This window comes from Panthera pardus, unplaced genomic scaffold (assembly GCF_024362965.1).
Source record: "Panthera pardus isolate Hobbes unplaced genomic scaffold, ASM2436296v1 HiC_scaffold_10, whole genome shotgun sequence".
Lineage (NCBI taxonomy): Eukaryota > Metazoa > Chordata > Mammalia > Carnivora > Felidae > Panthera > Panthera pardus.
In genome coordinates this window covers 103719131-103741593 of record NW_026526655.1, presented here as the reverse complement: position 1 = coordinate 103741593, position 22463 = coordinate 103719131, and the positions used below count along the sequence as shown (strand labels likewise).

The following is a 22463-nucleotide window of genomic DNA, read 5'->3' as shown; positions in this document are numbered from 1 at the left end:
CCACTTAACTGATCCCAGGGTTGTCCTTCCACACCCCTGACCCATCAGGACAGAACAGAGCAGGGAAGCAGGCCCATGCTGAATTCTGCCCTGGATTGCTACCCCAATGCCTTCTCTGCAGGCTTGGGCAGGCATTCTCAAACAAGCCAGTGGGTGTGTGGACTCCCAAGACCTAACAAATAAGAGAGTCCCCCAGAAAGCAAAGCCCATGCAGGGTGTCAGGCGGGGCAGGACCAACTGTAGAAGACTTCCAGAAGCCTGGCTCCCTGGGCAGCACTGGCTCCATGCAGTTCTGGACCCAACTGACTCAACAGTGGTTCCGGCACAAGCCACCTCCCCCACCCCTCCTCACACTCCAGCCCATGGCTGCCCACTGCCTCTGCTGGAAACAGTAGTTCCCTGAACTGGGGACACTGGAGACCCACCCGGCAGGACTAGAGGCCAGTGCACACAAACCCTGGGAAAATCCGCTTCCCCTTATTTCACTGGTGGAGAAACTGAGGTGCAGAAAACATGATCTCATGACAGGACCCAGAATCTTGTTTCCTAGAGTAAGACTATGTAAGACAAGGGGGAGAGAGAGAGAGAGAGAGAGAGAGAGGGGAAACTCCAAAGGCTTCCTGGACATCAAAAAAAAACCCTCTTACAAAACAATATTTTGATGAGCTAAGTGTGTGAATTAAAAGCAGATGGAGTCTACTTCCTTTAAAATAAACAGGGTTTAAAATCTAGGGGCCAACTCCCACACGCAATGTGTCTCCGGGACGGGGAAACCAGAGCTGCCCTTCCACAAACCCAAGGCGGGCTCATTCGTCCCATGCAAGGTGCTGTGGGGCAATGGCCCTGCTCTGTGTGTCCAGTGCCATCCCAGCAACGGGGACCCAGAGGAGGGATGTGACTGCCTGACAGGCAGCCCCCAGGCTCTGCCGCAGCCTGCAGAGTGGAGTGCAAAGCCCAGCCTAGCCCTAACACTCTCCTGATCCTGCCCCACGCATTGCCCCCCTGGGTCAGACGGATGGTCTTGCAGCCCTAGAGCATTACTGGCGCTCGCCCTGCCTGGAGAGAGAGATCGGAGCCACAGGTGTGTGACGGACGAGGGACGAGCACATGGGACCCGGTAAGGAGGAGTTCCAGAGCCGACAAACTCTGGGAGACACAGGGCCGTATTTCCACTTCGTTGGCGACCTTTCCAAACACGGATGCAACCCCCAAGGCAGGAGGGGTATTTCACGCAGCAGCTTTTAAGTGCCGCCCGGGGATCCGTAAAGTTGGAGGCAAGTGGGGGAGGGCCCCGCGGGAGGGGGGGGGGGTTATCTGTTTTCCCCAGCTGTGTTCCTGGTGCCTGCTAATAACCCCCATGGATCATCCTGCCTGGCTTGGAAAACGTGCTGACTGGCGTTAAAAATGGGCCCCTTTCCTGCCCGTGGCTCAGCGCCCCCACAGCACATGCCGGATGCTCATTGTTAGCATGCTGCAGGTGTAATTAGGGCCGTCACGATGGCAAAGGGCCCACCCTGGGTCCCCAAGAGCGATTGCAGTTCAGAAAAAGCACCCACCTGGTTTTGTACTGATTAATGACGGGCCCCACTAATAGCCCTGCTTAACACACGAGTTTGTCAAGATTAAGTAATTGCCTTAAACAAAAAGTGTATTATCTTTAAGGCCCCGCTGATGAATGACTGGTGCCGGGAAATGGGGTGATGGATGTCTGTGACTCCCTGCCACCATCCCTCCCCCATTTGCATAAATTAAAACGCAGCCCTTGATTAGGACGAGAAGCCCCAGCAAACCTCGGCAAACCCTGCCAAGGGATGGGGTGGCTGAGGGTCCTACAATCACCCTGCCTCAGGCCTCTGGCCACCGGGAGACCCCAAACTGTGTGTTAGCATGACAAACTTCTGGGAGGGGCAGAGAGGCCTGGCCAAGGGTGACCAGATGCCCCTTGGGGGCTGAGGTCGGGACGGGGGAGCTGGATGCAAAAACCCCAGTGCAGGAAAGCTGCAGAGGTCATCCCGAGGACCCCCCTGAGGGAACGGGATGGACAGACCCATGTACGACTAGACTGGTCCTTGTGCACACCCCATGTGGAGAAGCTGTTGCTGTCATTAAATCACGAGCGATTGCATAAAGCTTTGCCGCTCACGGGGGTGTGGGACCAGCCGGTGGCCTGGGACGAGCTGGGATCCCCATGCGCACAAACTAACAGCAGCCCCGCCACATATGGATGTGTGTATTTGTGTGCCCCTGAGCATCAGGTCCCCAGATTTGGGGCCATAAAATCCATGTGCCTTCTCCAGGGCTCTTGAATGTTTCATACTCTTTCCTTCCACACGGCACTTTGAAAGAGACAATTCACAGAAACGGACAGAGCCTTGTGCAGACGGAGCCTACAGAGGCGGGCTGGCCGGCGTAGTGACCACTGGAAGGGCCGCTGGGGAGGGAGAGCAGAACTTAAAGTAGGGGCTGCTAGGGCCACATTTGGGAAGGGGCCAGTAGGGCCCAGCCAGTCTGGGAGCATCAGGTGGGCTCCCTGAGTCTGGGAGGTGCCTCCCAGGGGATCTCCGTGTGGCACCCTCATCACCAAGCCCGTCAAAAGGTGGAGGGTGCATTTATTCCCAAGAAAGAACGACATCGATCGTGCCGCAATCCTCTGGCTTCTGGTGACTTAGGGGACCAGAGCTGGGGGACCCTCGCAGCCACTCGGTTGGGGGTTAGACCTTCAGCTCAAGCCACGGACAACAGTGCACCCTCGTTTCCTGCAACGGGCCAGAGACGCACCTTAAGGGCAGAGGAGGAGGGTAACTTTGGCACACATCTGAAACTTTCATCTGCCTGCATCTCGCTTCTGCAGACAGTCTGTCCCACCAGCCATAAGCCACGCAGTGCCCTACCCAGTAACTGATTCCCCTTCCTTTCCAGGCAAAATAAGATTCCCAAACCAAGCCACCCACCCTGAATCTGCCTCCGGGCTGGAGCGGCACTAGCCAGAGCCAGGAGCTGTTCCCATAATGTTGGTTTCCCCCAAACCACGGCTTCAGGGCAGATGCCAAGCATGGCCTGTGAGTGGGGAGGGGTATGGGGCCAGATCTGGGTGGGGGAGCCTTCCCTCCCTGAAAGCAGACACGGCGCCTTCTTTCGCCTTCTAGATGGGCCACAGGGCCCTCCTGCCCCACAGTTCTGGAACATGTGGAGTCTGAACCCAGGGCCCTGGCTTCTTTTCCCTTTTCCAGATTCTGGGAGGGACCCTCAGTGAACAACGTACGGAACACACGCATGCAGGATGGAGCAGACCAAATGCTTCAAAGATAAGGGCCCTGACACGCAGGGACTCTGGAAGGTGTTCCCACAGCACTGCCAACTGGAAGGACGTTGGAACATCACTTCCTTGTTCTACCCAAGTGCGCATGGACGAGTCGCCCCGAAACCCACGTCCGTGCTCCGTGTTCAGGCTGGTCCTGGGCACCCCTGCTCCCATGCCCAGCCCCACTCAGGCTGAAGCCAAGCAGAAACCGAGAGAACAGGCCACGAGACCAGAGCCTGAAGGGCCACCCTCATCGCTGACCGATGTCCCGGTATGATCAGCCTCTGCTCACCTCACAGTGCCATTGGGGCGGATGTAATGACCTGTGTGGGGTCCCATGGGAATACGAGCTTGCTGTCCAAGCCAGCCGTCTAGCTGCCCCCAACCCGAGAGCACAAAGGAAGAACAATAAATGCCCATGAGGGCGCCAACCTCTACGTCTGTATTGTTCCCATAGTAATAATACTGTGCTCAACATTCCAGTGGTAAAAACTCAAACAGTATCTTTTTTTTTTTTTTTTTTAATTTTAGAGGTAGGGGGCTGGGGGGAGAACTGGAGAGAGAGAGAGAGAGAGAGAGAGAGAGAGAGAGAGAGAATGAACCCTATGCAGGCTCCATGCTCGGTGCAAGCCTGACATGGACCTCGATCCCACGACCCTGGGATCATGACCTGAGCCGAAACTGAAGTCGGACTGAGCCACCTAGGTGCCCCAAGAGTAACTATGGACGGACATAAGATGACAGGCATTTTTTGAGTGCTTATGTCAGGCCTAACTCTGTGCACTTGATATTCATGCTTATTTATTCTTCATATCAACCATATGTGTGTGTGTGTGTCGGGGGTGGGGGACACCATCCCTACACCACTCTACAGATAAGAAAACTGGCACTCGAAGTGTATGCAACTCGTTCAAGATCCCACAGCGAGTACCTGGCAAGGAAGGCTTTGAACCCTTGCCTGTGATTCTAGAGTCTGAGGCTTAACCGCTTTCCCGACCTGCCTATCCGTGACGACTGCTTTCTTATTACAGTGTAGCTGGCTGGAAAAGTGGAGACCCAGAAGTCCCTGGCCGCAGAAAACACATTCCCCGTGGTTCTACATAAGTCAGTGCCATTCCCCGTGGTTCTACATAAGTTGCACTCCCACCCAAGAGAGGCCACTTCTGCTCAGAGGTGTTAGGGGTCACCAGGCTCCCAGTTCTGTCTTCTCCAGCGGAGAGCCCATGCCTTCAGGGACTGGGCCCAGGTTCTGCTCTGGAGATGCAGGAAGGAAAATACCCCGTTCCTGGTCTCAAGGATCTCTCAGCCACCAGGAGACGCACAGGTCAACAGGGGAGGACCAGGAAGGCATAGAAGGTTTCCGGACGGGACCAGGATGGGGTGATTGGCCAACTAAGTGAAGGGGATCAAAAGGTTATAAAATAAATAAGTCACAGGGACGAAAAGTACAGCCTAGGGGACACAGTCAATAATACGGTCACAATGTATGGCGACACGACACTTACTGTGGAGAGTCACGATGTATGTAATGGTCCAATCACCATGTTGTATGCCTGAAACTAATGTAATATTGTATGTCAACTGTACTTCAATTAAAAAAGAGAAACAGCGGGAGCCCCAAAGCCCTGACCTAGCTCCCGCTGCGGGGGGCTGAGCAGGCAGGCAGCTCTGCCCGCGGTGAGCACAGGGTGCCTTCTCAGAGAGAAGCAGCAGCCCTCCTCTGGATACGGCCCCGTCCAGGCCGACGGTGAGCTCGGTAGGTGACCAGAGCCCAGGAGAGGTAGAAACTTGGACCAGTACAGGGGTGCCGCCCCCTCCCTCATCAAGTCCCTGGGGACCTCAGTGAGGCAGCCAGCACCTAATTCACAAGCATCCAGTGTGTTCAGCTCTCTGTTGGGTCTCAAGTGGAATAAGAGGGGCCACAGAAGCCTGGGCCTAACCTGAAAACCTGTGTTCCTACCATAGAGCCTTCCAGAAGCAGGCAGGAAACCTTTTCTGTGGCCTGAACCCAAGCCCAGGTGTACGAGCAGCCACAGTGCGAAAGACAGAGGCCTGCCCAGATTAGCCTCGACCTTGGGCAGCGATCCCGCTCCCGGAGTGAGAACTCATTCCAGACTCTGGGTGTCCTGAAAGAGGACAGTTCTGGGCTCCTAATCCTGATTCTGCCCCTTACTAGCCGTGTGACCCTGGGGAAGTCAGACAACCTCTCTGAGCCTCAGTTTCCTTCTATGTAACCTCCTTCCCTCATAGGGTCATGGGAGCAGCCAGTGAGATCACACAAAAGTAACTTCGTGCCCTGGCTCGCTGTCAGCACCCTTGCCTTCACATAAGCTGCACTCCCACCCTCCAAGTTGGCGGCTAGAGGATGCACAAGGGACAGGCCCCCACTGCTTAAACTGGGGGTGGGGTGCCGCCGGGAGAACCCGCACTTTCCCCACCGGCAGCAGGCCGGGTTTGAGATTCCCCTCCCCTTCTTCTTTCCTTCCCTCCTCCCTCCTCCTCTGCAGGAACTAAGAGCCCCCTTTTACAGCCCCTCATGCAGGCCCCGGGGGAGCCCGAGGCTGGCAGAAACGACTGCTAATACTTCCAGGCACATTTACTGAAACCTTTTGACACGGGGGATATTTTTATGAGATAAGTGCCCTGTGTCGGTATCAGCTGGCAAGTTTCATTACTCACATTTCTGTCCTGCAAAAAGCCTTTTTCAATCACTGTCCATGGCAACGATAAACTTTAATGGCTGAGGGAAAGTCTGCAGCCCAGACGCTCCCGTCCTTCTACCTCCCTGCCCCGGGCCGCCAGCTGACCTCTCTCCTCTCCCCATGGGGCCAGAGGTCCGGGCAGAAGCCAGATGCAGGGGGTGCATGACCCCCACTCCCCAAACCCCCTGTTCCTTAACCTCAGAGGATCACAGGCCTCGGAAGCATATTAGAAACGGCAGGGAATTAAAAGGCCAATGCCCAGCCCAGCTCTGACCATCGGAGACAGAATCTCTGAGGTGGGTTCCAGGACATTAGCGTTTTTAAAAGCCCCCCCTCCCGGGGGTTCCACTGGGAAGGGGGTGTGGAGAACAGCTGCACTTCCTCCGGGAAGGCGGGTCTTGGGTCACAGCCCAATCTTCCCTCGGCAGCCACCCCACTGCTCGCGCACGCTCCCACGGACACCAGGTCCTGCACCCAGAAGGACCCAGGCAGACGTGCGTCTATTGGATGGTCAAAGAACCCAACCCAGAAGTCATGAGGACCCACACAGGGCCAGGAACCCACATGCCCTCGGAGCCCAGGTCCCGCCCTTTCCATCTGAGTGAGTCCTGTTTGAATGGCCATCTGGACGGAAGAATGGTCCGGGGCTGGCACGCAGCAGGCAGAGTTTAGTGTTCGAGGGATGAAGAAGAACGAATAAATGAACGAAGGAACAAATGGCTTCTACCTACAGGAAACGCGTCCCACCACCTCAGTGTCCTACAGGCAAGGATGCTGTTTGGTGTCCCTGAAACGCTCACTTTCCAGAAGATCCTAGCACATTCCAGAGCTCAAGTCAAGCGGGGCCCCCATCCGTCCTCCTGGTCACTTGTGGCACCACTAGCAGAGCTGAGCCCACTGTCCGTGGCTGTCCTCACAGGATGAACTTGCCTCTAGGACCGAGGGGAGCTGAAGAGGGCGGCTTTCCCCCACCAGTGCTCTCCCCAACCTCACCTGCCAGCAGCCCTGCACACGCACCTGCCTCGGGGGTCCCTGACTTCCCTGGCCCCCTGGAGAGTCCCCAGTCAGACTTCTGTTTCCCCAGGAGCATCCCCCACGAGGCCTCTCTCACAGAGTCTTTTGTCATAAGCCCTCTGGGTCCTTTGGGACAAGGAAGCGTGGGATCGATGGGCAGAGCAGCCAGAGGCAGGGAGTGCTGAGGGTCGTGGGGTCCTGGAAGGCTCATCTTCATTTGGCCATTACTGCCAGCTCTGTCCGAGTGTGGGGGGCAGGTTTCTGTGCACCTCGAGTGTGGACAGAGACTCTGTCATACCCCTTACAGTGCCTGCTGCAGTCAAGGAGACCAGGCACGAAACAAAGGACCACCAAGGGCCAAGTCCGACCCTGAGGCTGGCTTCATTCTTCTCTTCTCACATATCCTCAGCCAACCTGTCTTTTTGGGTTGTGCCAAAGTCACAGGTTCTAGGGCAGAAGGCTCTGGGGACAGTGTGTCAGAAGCGAGGTCCCAGCTGTCTCAGGGAGGCCCAGAGGGAGCAGGTCACCAGCACTCAGCACCCACTACCAAGAGCCCGGTGAACAGTTGAAACAAACTATCTGGATTGCCTTTTTAAACCCAACCCAACCCTGAATAGTTCCCCTGTGGCTGTCTGGCCTCAGATTCTGCCATGAAGAACGGGCTTCAATAAATCCTTCCTCTGTACCCATTTTTTTTTGAATGCCATTGCCTCCCATGCCTCAGCTTGAACCATTCATTACACACAGAGTCTCAAAGTGAACAACCTCTGGGGCGCCTGGGTGGCTCAGTCGGTTGTGCATCTGACTTCCGCTCAGGTCATGATCTCGCGGTTTATGAGTTCCAGGCCCGCTTTGGGCTCTCTGCTGTCAGCGCAGAGCCCGCTTCGGATCCTCTGTTCCCTTCTCTCTCTGCCCCTCCCCTGCTCACTCTCTCTTTCTCAAAATAAATAAATGAACTTTAAAAAAAGAAAAGAAATGAACCACTTCAGCCGCTTCCAAATATACTCAACAAGCTCCACCTGTCTTCCCCCATCCATCCAGACAACAAGACACATTTCTCCCTGAGAGAGGCAAAAAGACAAAGCACAAACACAAACAAGGTCCACCCAGCGCTGGGGACCAATGAGGCATTTCCTCTGAAATGCATGCATCCCATAGATTGCTGAGGGTGAACTCCAACCTCCGATGAGGTGGGAACCAGATGCCAGGAACTGGAGGCGCACAGCATCCTACTGCCACTGCCCTTCACCAAGAGAGACCCAGGGTGGGTGGCACAGACCCTAGGGCGTGGGGGTGGGGGGCTCCGGCTAATGTCATAGCCCGGGTTCATGGCACCGGCTCGAATTTCCATTCTAGCCATCGCCTGGGACAAGAAATGAGGGCCTCCTGACAGCCCAAGAAACACATCGTGCCTTCTAGCCGTCACTCCTTCCTGATTTTGCATACCCTCTAAAGGCCGGCGTAAGCTCTAATTCTTCCTCAAAGCCTTCCTCGAATACTCAAGCCTGATGGAACCGTGCCCTCTCCCACTTAGGGACTCGGCAGTCCTACAAAGATACAGCCCTCCATCACAGAGTGACAACTGTGATTAACCAGTGCTACTCCTAACCAGACCGTGGGCTTTTCTTATACATCACGTGTTTTCTCAGCAAGCGCTCCATAACCAAGTTTAAAAGGCTGCAGTGGTATGCTGATAAATGTTGGCCACCAAGTCTTGGGCGGAGGCCGGAGTCCTGGCTTATAGCATTTGCCAATTTCCATGGTGTAAATGCTCTCACTGCAGCTGATTTCAAGCTACCAATGAGCGATCACTGAACCTGGCTCTGGGAGATGTGGAGAATGGCTCCCAAGAGAGCTGGAGTGAGCAGATTCTGGCCAGAAACTGCCAGATTGGGCCTCCACAATCCCCGGTGCTTCCTTAAGCATGGGGATTCTTTTTTTTTTGGGGGGGGGGGGGGGAAGGACAAAAAGTCTTGATTTCCTGAAAGTTAAATTATACCATTTTCCATCTAAAAAAATTAGCAAGAGAACACACATTGCCAGAAGGGGCATTGCGAGGCACCCTGTTGGAAATAACTGTTACAGATAATTTGGTTATGCACCTCACGAATCCCCCTTGGACTCTGTGATCTAACTTTTTGATCTATTCCAGGGTAAACACCTACTGGTAAAGAACACTGGTGCTGAGGTGTAATCACAACAGAACTTGTAGGCAGAAATGACAAGAGGCGATCTAAAAGTTCAACAAGGGAGAAGTGGTTATGTTAAGTCTAAGGTCAACCTTCAAGAGGATACTGCAAGGATTTTATCAGAACTGATAAGAAAAGGGCTTGCTCGCTATGGATGCCGCCTTTCTGAGGTCGGGTCCCACACGCACTGTCTTTCTACGTGCAGGCTCTGCTCTCCTCGTGCTCACCTGGGGTCTCGCTGGGCACTGAGGACGTGGGGACCCTCCCCAGTGGACGCGGCCTCTCCACCAGAGGCCTGAAATAATGGGTTGGCCAAACAGATGGGATAAATCAATGCCAAGGACGCTGTCACCCTGGGCAATCCCGCACCATTCAATTTTCATGTGAATTTAGCAGCTCTGCATGGTTTTTAAGAACCCAATTGTATCCTGACACTTTTTAAATGATGCCTCTTTACATCCGGCCGTAATTTATCTTTTACTTAGCAGCAGCTCTCCTTCTATAACCATTTGGGGGAAAGAAAAAAAAAACCACTGACTTCACTTAATTTACAATAGTCCACACTCAGTAAAACACGGATGACAGAGCTTTGCCAAATGCGAATTTCATGTCAGCAGCTCGTTTTGGTAAAGCATCAAGTGGCTTTATTTTGAAAGAAAATACACATTTAAAAAATGTTTACAGATTTGAGTGGGGGGTGAGGGTAAAAAGTGTGTGGGTGTGTGAGAAAGAAATCGTGCTGGTACAAAGCCCCAAAGTACCCATCAGGCAAAAAGGCTATGTGTTCCCTTTTAGCCTAAAAAAAAAAAAAATACAAATAATTTTGAATTTGTGAAAAGTCCAAAGGCTGCTGGGTCTTTCCTCATCCCGCTGAGGGAAGGCACGGTGCTGAACCTGAACTGGGGAGCAGCAGACGTGGGGACCTCCTCCACCAGCCTGAGCAAACCGCCCCATGGGGCCGACTTCCACGTTTTTGAAACAGCAACTGTTGTCACACATGTCCCTTGGCTATTTCGCCCCTGGGGGGCTGTGAGAGTAAAAGGCAGTCGGAGGAAGGACAGCAAATAATGTTTATCCAGAGCCTCGAAGGAAACAGGCTTTGCCCCCATCTTGTTTAAGCCACGCAACCCTCATGGGGCCAGGTTTATTGTCCTTACTGCACAGAGGGGAAACTGAGGCAGCGAGTGCTCAGTTCCTGAGCCCAAGGTCACCCAGGTAGTTGGTAAGTTGCTTTTAGAGTTCATGAGAACATGACAACTAGGTTCACCAAACAGAAGTGACTTTCAGATCTGGAGATTGCCTGTCCTGGGTTTTGCTACTCAAAGGGCTGCCCAAGCACCAGTGGCCTTGGCATCACCTGGTGCGTGTTTAGAACGAAGCATCCTGGGCCCGCTCCAACTTATAGATTCAGAAGCTGGATTTAAGCCAGATCCTGGGGCGATTAGTTTGAGAAGCCCTAGTTGAAGGGATATATTCTGTTAAAGAAGGAATGAGAACAGGCTTCCCAGTGACGGACGCTAAGGTGCTGGAGAGCCATGGCACACGCTCCCACAAAGGGCCACTGTCCCCTCACAGAGCCACTTACAATTTACTGCAGGCCCACACCTGGGCTGGACACCAGTAAGAAAAACAGCCTTCATTTGTACTCACTGTGCAGACCTCGTCTCTAAAGCATATTTTCATCCAGTACCTCATGTAACCCTCCCGGCAGCCACAAGAGAGAGGCCAGATGGGAGGCCTGATGGGTCTAGGCCCGGCCTGAGCATTAAGCGAGTCCTCGGGCTGCAAGCACCCAGCCGCCCAGCTCACACAATTGCTCTCAGTTCAACAGCAAGAGGTTCCCACAGCCAGTGAGGCCTTCCAGGCCTTCCAGGCCCCGGGCAGGGGAGATGATCCCGCTCTGGCCCAGCCAGAGGCACGCTCGGGGGGCTGTCCTTCCACAGCTGCAGCCTGGTGAGATGTGTGTGTGTGTGTGTGTGTGTGTGTGTGTGTGTGTGTGTGAGAGAGAGACACACACACACAGACACAGAACACATGTCCAAAAAAGGAAACCCTCAGGAGCAAAGGCCTAAAGTGAGAAGCGTGTTCTCCCTCCTCTCCTACGGGGTTTGCTTCTATATTACAGGGATCTGCAAAACCCATCTCCCACCGAGACGCCGGCTTGTAAAACTCCAATGCACAAATGAGGCCCAGCTGCAGTCCTGCTCCCCGTGAGCCCAAGGAGGTAGCTGTCCTGGCAGGGTGCAGGAGGCCTGCCGTCTGGAAGGGGTCCCAGCTAAGGCCCCTGGGTTTGGCGGAGAGGTGTAAATGTGAGAGCGGCCAGGCATCCTGTGCCTGCGGGAGGGAAGAGAGCAGCCCTGGACCTTCTCACGCAGACCCTTCAGTTCATCCTGTGTCTGGAGGTGCCAGGAGCTGACGACGGTCTGGCTCTGGGTTTAAAAAAACGCCGCACGGGCATACCTGCGTGAATTGGCCCGCTGGCTTCCTCCTTCATCGCGGGCTAGGGAAAGACCCAGCTATGGGAACCGGTAGCTGTGTCGTCTGACCCAAATGACTTTACCTCTCTGAGCCTCAGTTTCCTCACCTAAAACTGGTAGGAACAATTCCTATCACCCAGGCCAGGGGTGGGTGGTGATAAAACGAAGCTCTCTATGTAAAGTGTGGAGCCCATAGTGGATGCCCCATAAATGTTCATTTCCCTTCCCTAAAGCCGGGCTCTGGGCTCCACGCTGGGGAGAGAAAGACAAACACAGCACAGTTAAGAGCAAATAGGCGAATGTACGCCCCCGAGTTAGGGCAGCCCTCGCTCACACCATTTGCATTGACTTCTGCGAGTGCTCCAATTTTCAAAGCTTGATATTTATTTAGATATTTATTTTTCACTGTAAATGCAACATATGTTTACAGAGATATTTATTTTTCTCTGCACACACAGCAAATGTCTGGGGAAAACAGAATCCCAAACTCACAGGGCTGGAATGATTTTTTTTTTATGACAATCATTTTGTTTGTTTAAATTTTTTTTTTTCAACGTTTATTTATTTTTGAGACAGAGAGAGACAGAGCATGCACAGGGGAGGAGCAGAGAGAGAGGGAGACACAGAATCTGAAACAGGCTCCAGGCTCCGAGCTGTCAGCACAGAGCCCGACGCAGGGCTCGAACTCACGGACCGTGAGATCATGACCTGAGCCGAAGTCGGACGCTTAACCAACCGAGCCACTCAGGCGCCCCCATTTTGTTTGTTTAAATCTACCATAGCGGTGCATAATGGCACTGCGTTTTACTGTAATTTGGAAAGGGGGGAGCGTGGACGGGAACCACATCACACAACAACAGTAAGACAAGACAGCAGGTAAAGGGATCCTCCCTGGGAAAACAATACTGCATTTACTCCTCTGAATGGTGGAAGCTGCAAAGGGGAATTTCCCAAAGCCTAGGACCGAAACCAGTCCCACTGGACATGACCATGATGCCAATCGCAAAACAAAATGCCGCCCCTACCGCCAGCTGAAATTGGGGTGGAAATTGTTGGATGATTTCATGAAATGAAAAAAGTGAAAAAAGTCTCAATTTTAGACCCTAAAGAGATGACCGAGTTATATATGTATAGGAACAAAGATATTAACAGTTCAACCCAAAAGATTATCAGTCAAACCCACTCATGGTACTGACCCTTGTCAGCACGGGGGCTGAGTACTGAGGCTCCCAGATGCCATCTGCCTAACTGAGATCACAGCTGTTAATGGCAAAGCCTAAGATAGCAAATTCCCCCTTGTTCTTTGTTTTGTTTGTTTTTTCCCACATGGAGAGAGTTATGCAACGTTTGAGTGTCTGAACAGGTGATATACAGAGTCCTTAGGATTTTAGGCCAGGGAAGACTTTCCGCAGACAAGGGAAGCCAGCACCTTTTGATCAAGAAAGGCTCACAAAATCCCAAGCGGGTGTCTTCTACAAGAAGACTGGAAACCCAACAGAAACTCTCCCTCCTGAAATCCTGTGCCCACAGTTTGGATGCCTCCTAACAAAAATAGTATTTTGACTGGCCTTATTATACTTTTATTTTTATTTAAAAAATGTTTAATGTTTATTTACTTTTGAGAGAGACAGAAAGACAGAGCGTGAGCAAGGGAGGGGCATAGAGAGAGAAACAAAACCTAAAGCAGGCTCCAGGCTCTGAGCTGTCAGCACAGAGCCCGACGCAGGCTCAAACTCACAAACCACGAGATCATGACCTGAGCCGAAGTCAGATGCTTAACCGACTGAGCCACCCAGGTGCCCCAACCTTATTATATTTTTAAACGGTACTGTTACCTCTTATGAGGAAACGTGGAAGCATTCGGGTTTCTCAGCATGGAGAAGGCAAAGCTGAGAGAAGACGTGGTCCCCTAAACCCATGAGGAACCTGGACAGAATCTTCAAAGGCGCAGAGCCCACACCACTTCTGGACAGAGAAACAGATTCTGGAACCAAAAGGTGAAGCCCTATTTCCCCTCCCAGGGAATAAACTCAGGGAGTTTCCCCCCTCTGAGGCTGGCATAGACAAGGTCAGGAAGTCTGGAGGTATTTGCATTGTATTGACACACAGTGGGGTGTATCAATGGGAGAGGGGTTCGTGGGGAGAGCACCCATATTTGGGGTAACCTAAAGGGGAGAGTCCTATTCTCCCAGAGCATTTCTGGGGCCTCTGCCCATAGGAAGCTCTCTCCCACCTCCTGTCCCCCCTCCCCTCAATCACTCACACAGGCTCCTGGGACAGAAGGCCGTGCACCTTCCTCCCCAGCCCCTGCCCCCTACAAACACTGCCCCCCACTTTGACTTGTTAATTTTTATGTTATGATCCCCTTTTATTTTACTCTGATCTCCTATTAAACTGCATGCATTTTTGGAGCCTGCCTCTAGAACCACATAGGATAAAAATGAATAAAGAAACCTCACCAAGGGTTCATTCTTGGTGACTCTTGAGTCATTGATACCCAAGCTGGAGACTCCTTAAGAAAGAGAGAAAGAGGAACGAGGCTTCAAAGGAGGTGTGCCGTTATGAATTTCAAAGGAAGCAGAAACCCGTTAACACTGCCATCTGTACAACAGAATGCCAATTGTTGGTGGTACAGTTTTTCCCTGCAAACTTGGACTGCTGAAACCACAGCACTGGCATCACCTGCCTTTAGAGTTTTACTCTTGGTCTTTGGAAGAAAGGCCACCGCCCTTGTGTCTCTCTAAATATACACCCCACTCCATTGTGGTTGCCCTGGCTACCGTTTGCGTGGCTAACGTTTACGTGTCAAGACTCTCCTCCTCTCCCTGTGCCCTGCCGGACCTAACCCATCTCGGGTAGGGAAGGCATGCCCCCTCTGGGTTCCCTCTGGACCCCGACAGCCTCTGACGCCATGGCCCTGTGGCTTCCTATAGACTCTCCCCATGAACCTCAGCTCCCTGAGGTCTGGGACTGCGTCTGGCATGGCGGTGGAGGCTGCCTCCAGGCAGTCCTCAGGAGGGGACAGAAAGGGAGGGTGGGGAGGAGGAAGGCAGCCAGGGGGGGAGAAATCTTAGCCACACCCAGTGCTGAGAGGTGCACTGACCAATGAGGCAGGCAAGAATCACTTCATCTAGACTTGGGGAAGGAGAGATGGGGACAGGAAAAATTAAACACCGTCACTCTTAGCTTGCTAGGAACCACACCCCTGAAAGCTGCACACAGTTCACCCTCCTGGCATTCGCTTGTGTGCACTCCCTGATCGCTGCCTCCTCATCTGTACAAAGGGACAGAAGAGTGGCATCTGTCCCACGGGGAGGTGACAAGAGAGAATGAGTGATAAGGATTTCAGAGCCCTTTGCCAATATTGAGAGTCAGAGTCAGAAAACGTAAGCAGCCAGCGGGGGAGCAAATCTCTCATTTTATCTATTTATGGAAAGATTTTATTTTTAAGAAATCTCTACATCCAACATGGGGCTTGAACCCTGAGACCGAGTCACATGATCTTCCAACTGAGCTAGTCAGGTGCCGCCCCCTGACCTTCCCTTTAAAAAGAGGAAAGGAAGGGGTGACTGGGGAAGATTCCTGGTAGAAGCAGGTCCCCATCTCCCAGACCCACCCGCTTCCATGAGGCCCGTCCTCTCTCATGGAACTTGGGGGGCTTCGTATTCTTTTTTTTTTTTTTTTTTTTTTTTTCAACGTTTTTTATTTATTTTTGGGACAGAGAGAGACAGAGCATGAACGGGGGAGGGGCAGAGAGAGAGGGAGACACAGAATCGGAAACAGGCTCCAGGCTCCAAGCCATCAGCCCAGAGCCTGACGCGGGGCTCGAACTCACGGACCGCGAGATCGTGACCTGGCTGAAGTCGGACGCTTAACCGACTGCGCCACCCAGGCGGGGGGGCTTCGTATTCTTATTGGTCATGTGCTCACCCCAATTCTGAAAAGAAAATGCTTAACCTCCCCATTATCCCTCCTAACACTGCACTGTTCCTTGCATATAGTCATTCAGAGCCCAGTCCAAGCAAAAACTTCTCTGCTCCACATTTACAACCAAGTTTGCAATTTTCTTTTTCTGTTTTTTGTTTGTTTGTTTTGTTGTTGTTGTTGTTGTTGGGTTTTTTTTGTTTTTTTGTTTTTTTGTTTTTGGTCTTTGTTGGTTTTTTTCCCCTTGTTTCCCAGGGGTTAAGAACTGTGAGCATCACAGCAGAGGGAGCTCGGGCCAGCATGGGGTGGGGGTGGGAGTTCATGGGCTTATGGCCAAAGCTGAAGCTAGGGAGCCCCTTCCCTCACTGTCGGCCACGTCCTCAGGGTGGTGCCCGTTGAGGCACCAGAAGGGATCAGAATGCACGAGAGGGAACAGAGTAGGAGCTTCTGAGAGCTAGAGGTTGGAGTCCTGCAGGGCACAGTTAAAACCCAGCCTCTGTGTCAACGCGGCAGTCATGAGGGCCCCTGGAAACTCTCCTTTCGAAAGGGGGCCGGCACCTGCCACCAATACTGCAGTAAAAAATAAAACCAGTGAATTTTGCATTCGAAAGGGGCCCAGATTTGGGAGACAGGCAAATGCTTGGGAAAAATCAGGAAGGCTCGAGCATAAAACTCACGCCTTTTCCAGCAAGTTGGGTTTTCAGATGAGTGGTATAAAAAGAAAGGAAACACGAATGAGTACCCCAAACTCAACGCAAGCCACCACAAAGCCTGGGGAGGACCCCAGCCACGGCTTTCAAGACTTCTGTCCCCACAATGGGCCTCCTTCGGGCCTCAGCCTTCCCGGGTGATTAACATGCAGCGGGCTGCAGAGGAATGTGAATGTATTCGGCAGGGGAGGCTGAGAGGTGCAGGGGGTCAGGTGGCTCATCGTTAAATCACACTGCTGTCAGCCCACACAATTCCTCTTCCCTCAGGCTCGGCCATTACTCGGGTTTATGCAAAATAAACAGCTTTGCTAAATATTCCCCCAGACGGGTCCCACAAAGGCCCGGGCTAAGGAGGCAGAATGCACCCACAGACCCAGAAAACCGTCTGCCTCCTTGTTCAACGGCCCGGCCAGGGAGTTTGGCTGTCTCCTGTCCGTCTTTTCTTAGTCTGCTTCAAGCTTTCCTTTTTTTCTGTTTGGTTGGTTTTGTGTTTAGCTTTTCTTTCTGTTTTGGCAATTCCTCCCAAGACACTGCCATGAATACTGTTAACTTATTCTTGTCTGGCTCTGACTCACTCCCTTTACTTTCTTAAGCTACGTAAGACTTACAATTCCCACTTTTCTATAGGGGAACTGAGCCATGAGAAATCTCTTATAAACGCTCCCAGAAAGGAACCAGTTCTCAGAAGATCCTTCAAGACAGGCTCGGAGGCGGGGGTGGGGTGGGCTGTGGGCACCCAGCAAGAATCCTAATTGTCCCAGCGCCACACACATGCCCCAGGTGGGGGAGGGGAGCCAAGGGGCAGGGCCTCCTGGATTTTGAAAACAACTCCCCCTCTCTTGGGGAGCTGGGTTTGGTTACTCACCTGAAGCCCACCCTTGCCCCCCTCTTACTGTCCATTAGCAAGAACAGAAACTAGAAAAGAACCAGGAAATAGAAGCCCCCACCAGCTAGAGCCACTCAGCCTTCCTCCAAACAACTCAGGGAGAGCCTGGGCTACCGAAATCTCTCAAATTACCACTCCAAGACATCTTTGTTAGAAAACTAGTGACTACGTGTGTTGGGGGGCAGCGTCTTGGCTAGGCAGGGGGTCATCGTCCTCACTTTGTACATGAGGAGACTGAGGCACGGGAGGTAGGTCTGCTCCACTGTCAGTGGTGGTCTATCTCATCTGACTTCAAGTTCATGGTTTCTGCCAGGGAAGTGGCATCAACCCCCACTGGTCTGGGTGTTCCAGAAGCAGACTGGGAGACAAGGATGTGAGTGCAAGGGGGTTATTTTGGAGGTGACAGGCCACCTGTAGGGCACCAGGGACAAGCAAGGGAAGGAGGCTAGCCAGGGCCATCAGCACACTCCCTACCACTTTGGGCAAGTGGGCTTAACACTGCAGGGACACTCTGGGAGCCACTGCACACCCAACCGAGGGGCGAGGGAGCTGGGATATTAATACACCAATTCTGCAATAGCCATTTGTTAAGCAGGGTTGTCAATTTGGGGTGTTAACTTCCTGGGACCCTGGCCTGCCGCCGGGGCAACAGCAAAAGAAAGGCCTCATGCACAGACATGAGGGTGCCAGGACCCACTGAGGTGGTCGGGAGGTGGCAGTGGGCACAGGGCACATGGTCTTCTGCAGCAAACACTGATGGCACCTAGCTGGCAGACCAGCACCAGAACTCTGGTGCCTACAGTCCCCCAAGGCTTTCCGGATTCCCCTGCCCAGCAAAACCAATGCTGAATGGACCATGTGGTTCCACAGCCCAGACCTCAGCCCTTCCAGACCCAGCGAGGGGGTGGGTGGGTGGTGGCTCTAGCCCACCATCTTCAGAAACGTCTCCTGAAATAAACTTCTCCCTGGTGACCCAGGAAGAAGGTCAAAACAAGGAAAAGGCACCCTTGTGACTTGAGCAAAGAGATCAAATCTTCCCTTCCCTCCCTTTCTTTTAACTCTCACATGGGGGTGGGGGTGGGAAGGGGACAACAGGACAATACTTTTATCCATTTTTTTTTTTTGAGACAGAGAGAGAGAGCGAGAGCAGGGGAGGCACAGAAAGAGAAGGAGACAGAGGATCCAAAGGGGGCTCTGCGCTGACAGCAGAGAGCCTGATGCGGGGCTTGAGCGCAAGCACTGTGAGATCACGACCTGAGCCAAATCAGACGCTTCACTGACTGAGCCACCCAGGCGCCCCAACAGGACACGACTTTAAGTGAACATTGATTCAGTGTTCTGTTAAGTAGCCCAAGGAGGTGACACAGCAAACACTAATGCAGGGTCAGGAGGGGAGGGGGCTTCACCCACCATGCTTCCGTAGGGGCTGCTGCTGGTCACACATGGGGGGCAGGGGTGCGGTGGAAAGAGGGCTCTCTATTCCAGGACACTTGACAGTCCAGTTTCCCCCAAATGCCCCAGGTCTCCATCCTCAGCACGTGCGGACAGCCTCATGGGGAAAGCTGCTTTCTGCTACCTTCCAAGTGGAGTCGGGGTGCACGGGGGAGGGGCCGGTCACAAGGAGAGAGAAAGGAGCAGTGCTCTCCTGGTCAGGACAGCAGGTGTGGCCCTGAACTCCAGGGATTCGAGCCAGCTCCCCATTGGGCGGCAGCTGAGCTCTGCCCCTCGCCGCAAAGCCATGCCATCGGGAGGGACCTGCTCTCTCCTGGGCAGTCCTGATTTGCCCCGCCCCCTGGCATGGGCTTCAAGGGCATGCCACAGGTCTCTTCACCTCCTGCTCTCCGTTACTTATCAAACACTTACACAGCCCTTGCTGGAGACCAGGCATTTACAAAAGGCAATTCACGCGATCCTCAGAACGATCCCCATACGTCCTTGTTCCAGAGAAAAATAACCAGAAGAAGAGCAGTTAAAGGAGTCCCAATTCGAACCCAGAGAGCCAACTCCGGAAGCATGAGGTTACACCTCTCCGGGAGCTCCTTCTCTGCCTGCGGCCCACGAGTTCTTCCATCGGCAGCTCAAGCGTCGCCCCCTCTAGAAGGACCTTTCCTTGTTTCCTCCTTCTCATCTGGACCTCGCTCCCGCACCGGCTCCCACTTGGGGCCACCTGTTCATCTCAGAGCACCTCCCACCCACTCCTCCGCCACCCCATCAGCTGCCTGATGTCCAGTGGGCCTTCCAGAAATCTCTGCTGACAAATGGATTACTCAGTGAATGAACAAATGGACACAATCCTGAGAAAAGAGTAGAAGAAAGCCACCCGTCAACGAGCAAACACCACGGGGTGAAAGTGGCCAGACCTTGCTTCACCCACTCCCTGGCCGCCAGCTTGAGGCAACCAAGTCTCTGGGGACTTCTGGCTCCAGCTCTATAGCTCACCGGACTCCCAGATGTGCAAGATGACCCAAGGGAGGCCTGACCCGTCATGCAACGCACCGCTAGCTGACTTGGGGAAGACACACGACTTAATCCACATTGCAAGTGAACTAAATTTGCTATTTGGAGACAGTCTCATTTTATTTTTTAATTAAAAAATTGTGTTTATTTTCTTGAGAGAGAGAGTGCAAATAGGAGAGGGGCAGAGAGAGAGAGAGAGAATGAAGAGAGAAAGAATCCCAAGCAGGCTCCACACTCAGCTCAGAGTCCGATGCAGGGCTTGATCCCACAACCCTGGGATCATGACCTGAGCCGCAATCAAGAGTTGGGACGCTCAGCCGACTAAGCCACCTGGACGCCCCTGGAGATAAATTTTAGATTCAAATGCAGCTCCAAGAAATTATACCGATTTGGGTACCCTTCTGCCAGATTTCCCCAGTGGGGTCTTGCAAAACTATAATGCAGCATCAAACCAAGATACTGACATTGCTACAACCCCTCCACCTTGGTCTGATTTTTCCGCTCTACCTCAGTGAGGGCACCGAGGACAAGGATCCTTGGTGTGCCCTTTGGTAACCATATTTGCCTCCCTCCTGCCCCTCCCCTCACTGCCTTTGCCTTTGCCAACCAATCATTTGTTCTCTGTTTCTGAAAGTCTGTCATTTCAAAAATTGTACCCAAGTGGAATCCGGCAGTTTGTAACCTTCGGGACTGGCTTTTTAACTCAGCCTAACTTCCTAGAGATTCAGCCAAGGGGGCACATACGAAGAGTCTGTTCCTTTTTATTGCTGACTAGTATTCCATGGTGAGGACGGGCCACAGTCTGCTTAACCATTCACCCACTGAAGGACATTTGCATTGTTTCTGGTTTGCGGTTATTACAAATATACACCTCCCCATACAGGTTTCTGCGTGAACCTAAATTCTTCACTTCTCTGGGACCAATGCCCAGGAGAACACCTATTGGATCATATATATGGTATTTGCATGTTTCATTTGATAAGGAACGGCCAGACTGTTCTAAAGTGGCCACACCATTTTCTGCTCCCGCCAGCCATGTGTGAGTAACCCAGCGGCCCCCCATCCGCCCCAGCATTTGGTGTTGTTGCTAACGTTGTATTTTAACCGTGTAGCGGCATCTCTCCGAGGTCTTGGCCTGCGTTCCCGGAATGGCCGGGAAGTTGGACATCTTTTCACGTGCTTGTCTGCCATCTGGACACCTTCTCTTGGATGACATTCTTTCCTTGTCTGTTGCTCACTTTCTAACTGGACTGATTCTGTTTTTTTACTGTTACGTGTCGAGAGCTCTCTGTATTCTCGGTGCTCGTCCTTTGTCAGATATGCGGTTTGCAAACGTTTTCTCCCAGCCTGTCGTTTCTCGCTTCAGCCTCTTAATAACAAGGGTCTATTTTTCCTTTTTCTTTTTTCTTTGGTGTCAGGATCCTGTGCCTGGCCCTGGATCGCGGAGACTGTTTACTTTCTAAAAGTTTTGTCCTTTTATGTTTTACGTCACATCGTGTTGTGATTTCTCCTTCCTTCCTAGGGTGAAGGAGCTTGCGCTCTCTGAGGGAGAGGCATTCCTTCTCCAGCTTTGCCTGCCCAGGTGTGCAACTCCAGACGGCCTCCCCCTCGCAAAGACTGGTTCCAGGTGGCTTACAATGAAAAGACAGCTATTTAAGCTTCCTTAGAACATATGAATATGCTAAACTAGCCTCACAGGTCTTCCGACCTTTTCTCAGCAGCCTTTTTTGATGAACAGGACTAGAAAATCACTAAAGGAAAAGATACGTTTTCTCCACGGCCTCTGCTTTCCTGCTCCCTGAGGACCAGTATGAAATGGAGGTTCTGTTCCCCTGAGGTCCCACGGCAACTGACCTACCGACTTCATCCAGGAAGCGTCCCCTTTTGGGACCAAGTCTTCCCAGGCACCTAGCATGGGCCCTCTTCACTGTACCTTCCCCAACCCGGGGAGAAGGGAGCCTTGGTACCCATCTGGTGCCGGGCTGGCATCCTTTACGTCCATTTTAACTGTGAATAGAGAGAAGGAGGAATGTTAAGTCACTTGCTAACTGACAAGCCTGTGAACTGTTGGGTTCTCGTCGAGAAAAGGATTTGCTGCTGCGGTCTCAGCCAATGCTGGCTGGTCTGGGTCACCTCAAGCACGTCTCAGTGGAGGCCATGTGGGACACCTGGCCCTGAACTAGACTCTTCCAGGCGGCAATTCTGAACGGAGGCCCACCTGCGAAAAACGGGTATCACTGATGGTCGTCAACCCGTACGCCATGGTTCTGACGGTAACAGAAGGAAATCCCTGAGGGTTTGGAATACAGACTTTAATTTAAAAAAATCGCACCCCCCTCTGCACCCAAACCAAACCCCAACCGCAGGCTCACATCTACACTGACCGGTGGGCTTCTTAGGGGAGCACGGCTCTGTGGTCTGTGTGTCCCTGCCACCCCACCTTCCTTTGAAACACAGCACAGGGTCGTCTGTGTCCGAAGAGGAAAAAAGCAATGGAAAATACGAAGAGAAAAGTGATGGCAATGCTGTTCCAAACAGAGAATTCAGAGCCTTGGGTCTAGTTCTGAGGGCTCGGTAATGACATCCCATTAAGAGAGCAAATGCAGTCACCAGGCACTACCGATGTCCCAGAAAAACACCAAAGATAAAACCAAAAACATCTCCGGCCTTGCCAAAAAAGACAGCAACAGCACTGGATCGCAGGGCACTCTGGCAGCTCCAAGTGTTTACCCCGGCGACGGGTGGGGGGGCCTTTCCTTGCAGTGAACGGACACCCTCTTCCCTGCCCCCCTCGCTCTACTCT

General features: G+C 52.7%; 1 protein-coding gene and 1 long non-coding RNA gene across 6 annotated transcripts in view; one reads left to right on the top strand and one right to left on the bottom strand.

Moving 5' to 3' along the window:
• Window positions 1–22463, bottom strand: part of GLI2 (GLI family zinc finger 2) — a 256425-nt gene that overhangs the window by 75144 nt on the left and 158818 nt on the right. The window contains exon 1 of one of the 5 annotated variants that reach the window (XM_019469381.2): window positions 10857–11146. The exons of the other annotated variants lie outside the window; for them this stretch is intronic. Within the exon in view, the coding sequence (XP_019324926.2) occupies window position 10857 (1 nt within the window). The 5' untranslated portion in view covers window positions 10858–11146. Of the gene's footprint in view, window positions 1–10856; window positions 11147–22463 lie in introns of those variants that run through there. 5 annotated transcript variants of the gene reach the window in all.
• Window positions 774–3738, top strand: LOC109278777 (uncharacterized). Its single transcript, XR_002085833.2, has 2 exons — window positions 774–1117; window positions 3231–3738. It is a non-coding gene; the product is annotated as an uncharacterized LOC109278777 (long non-coding RNA).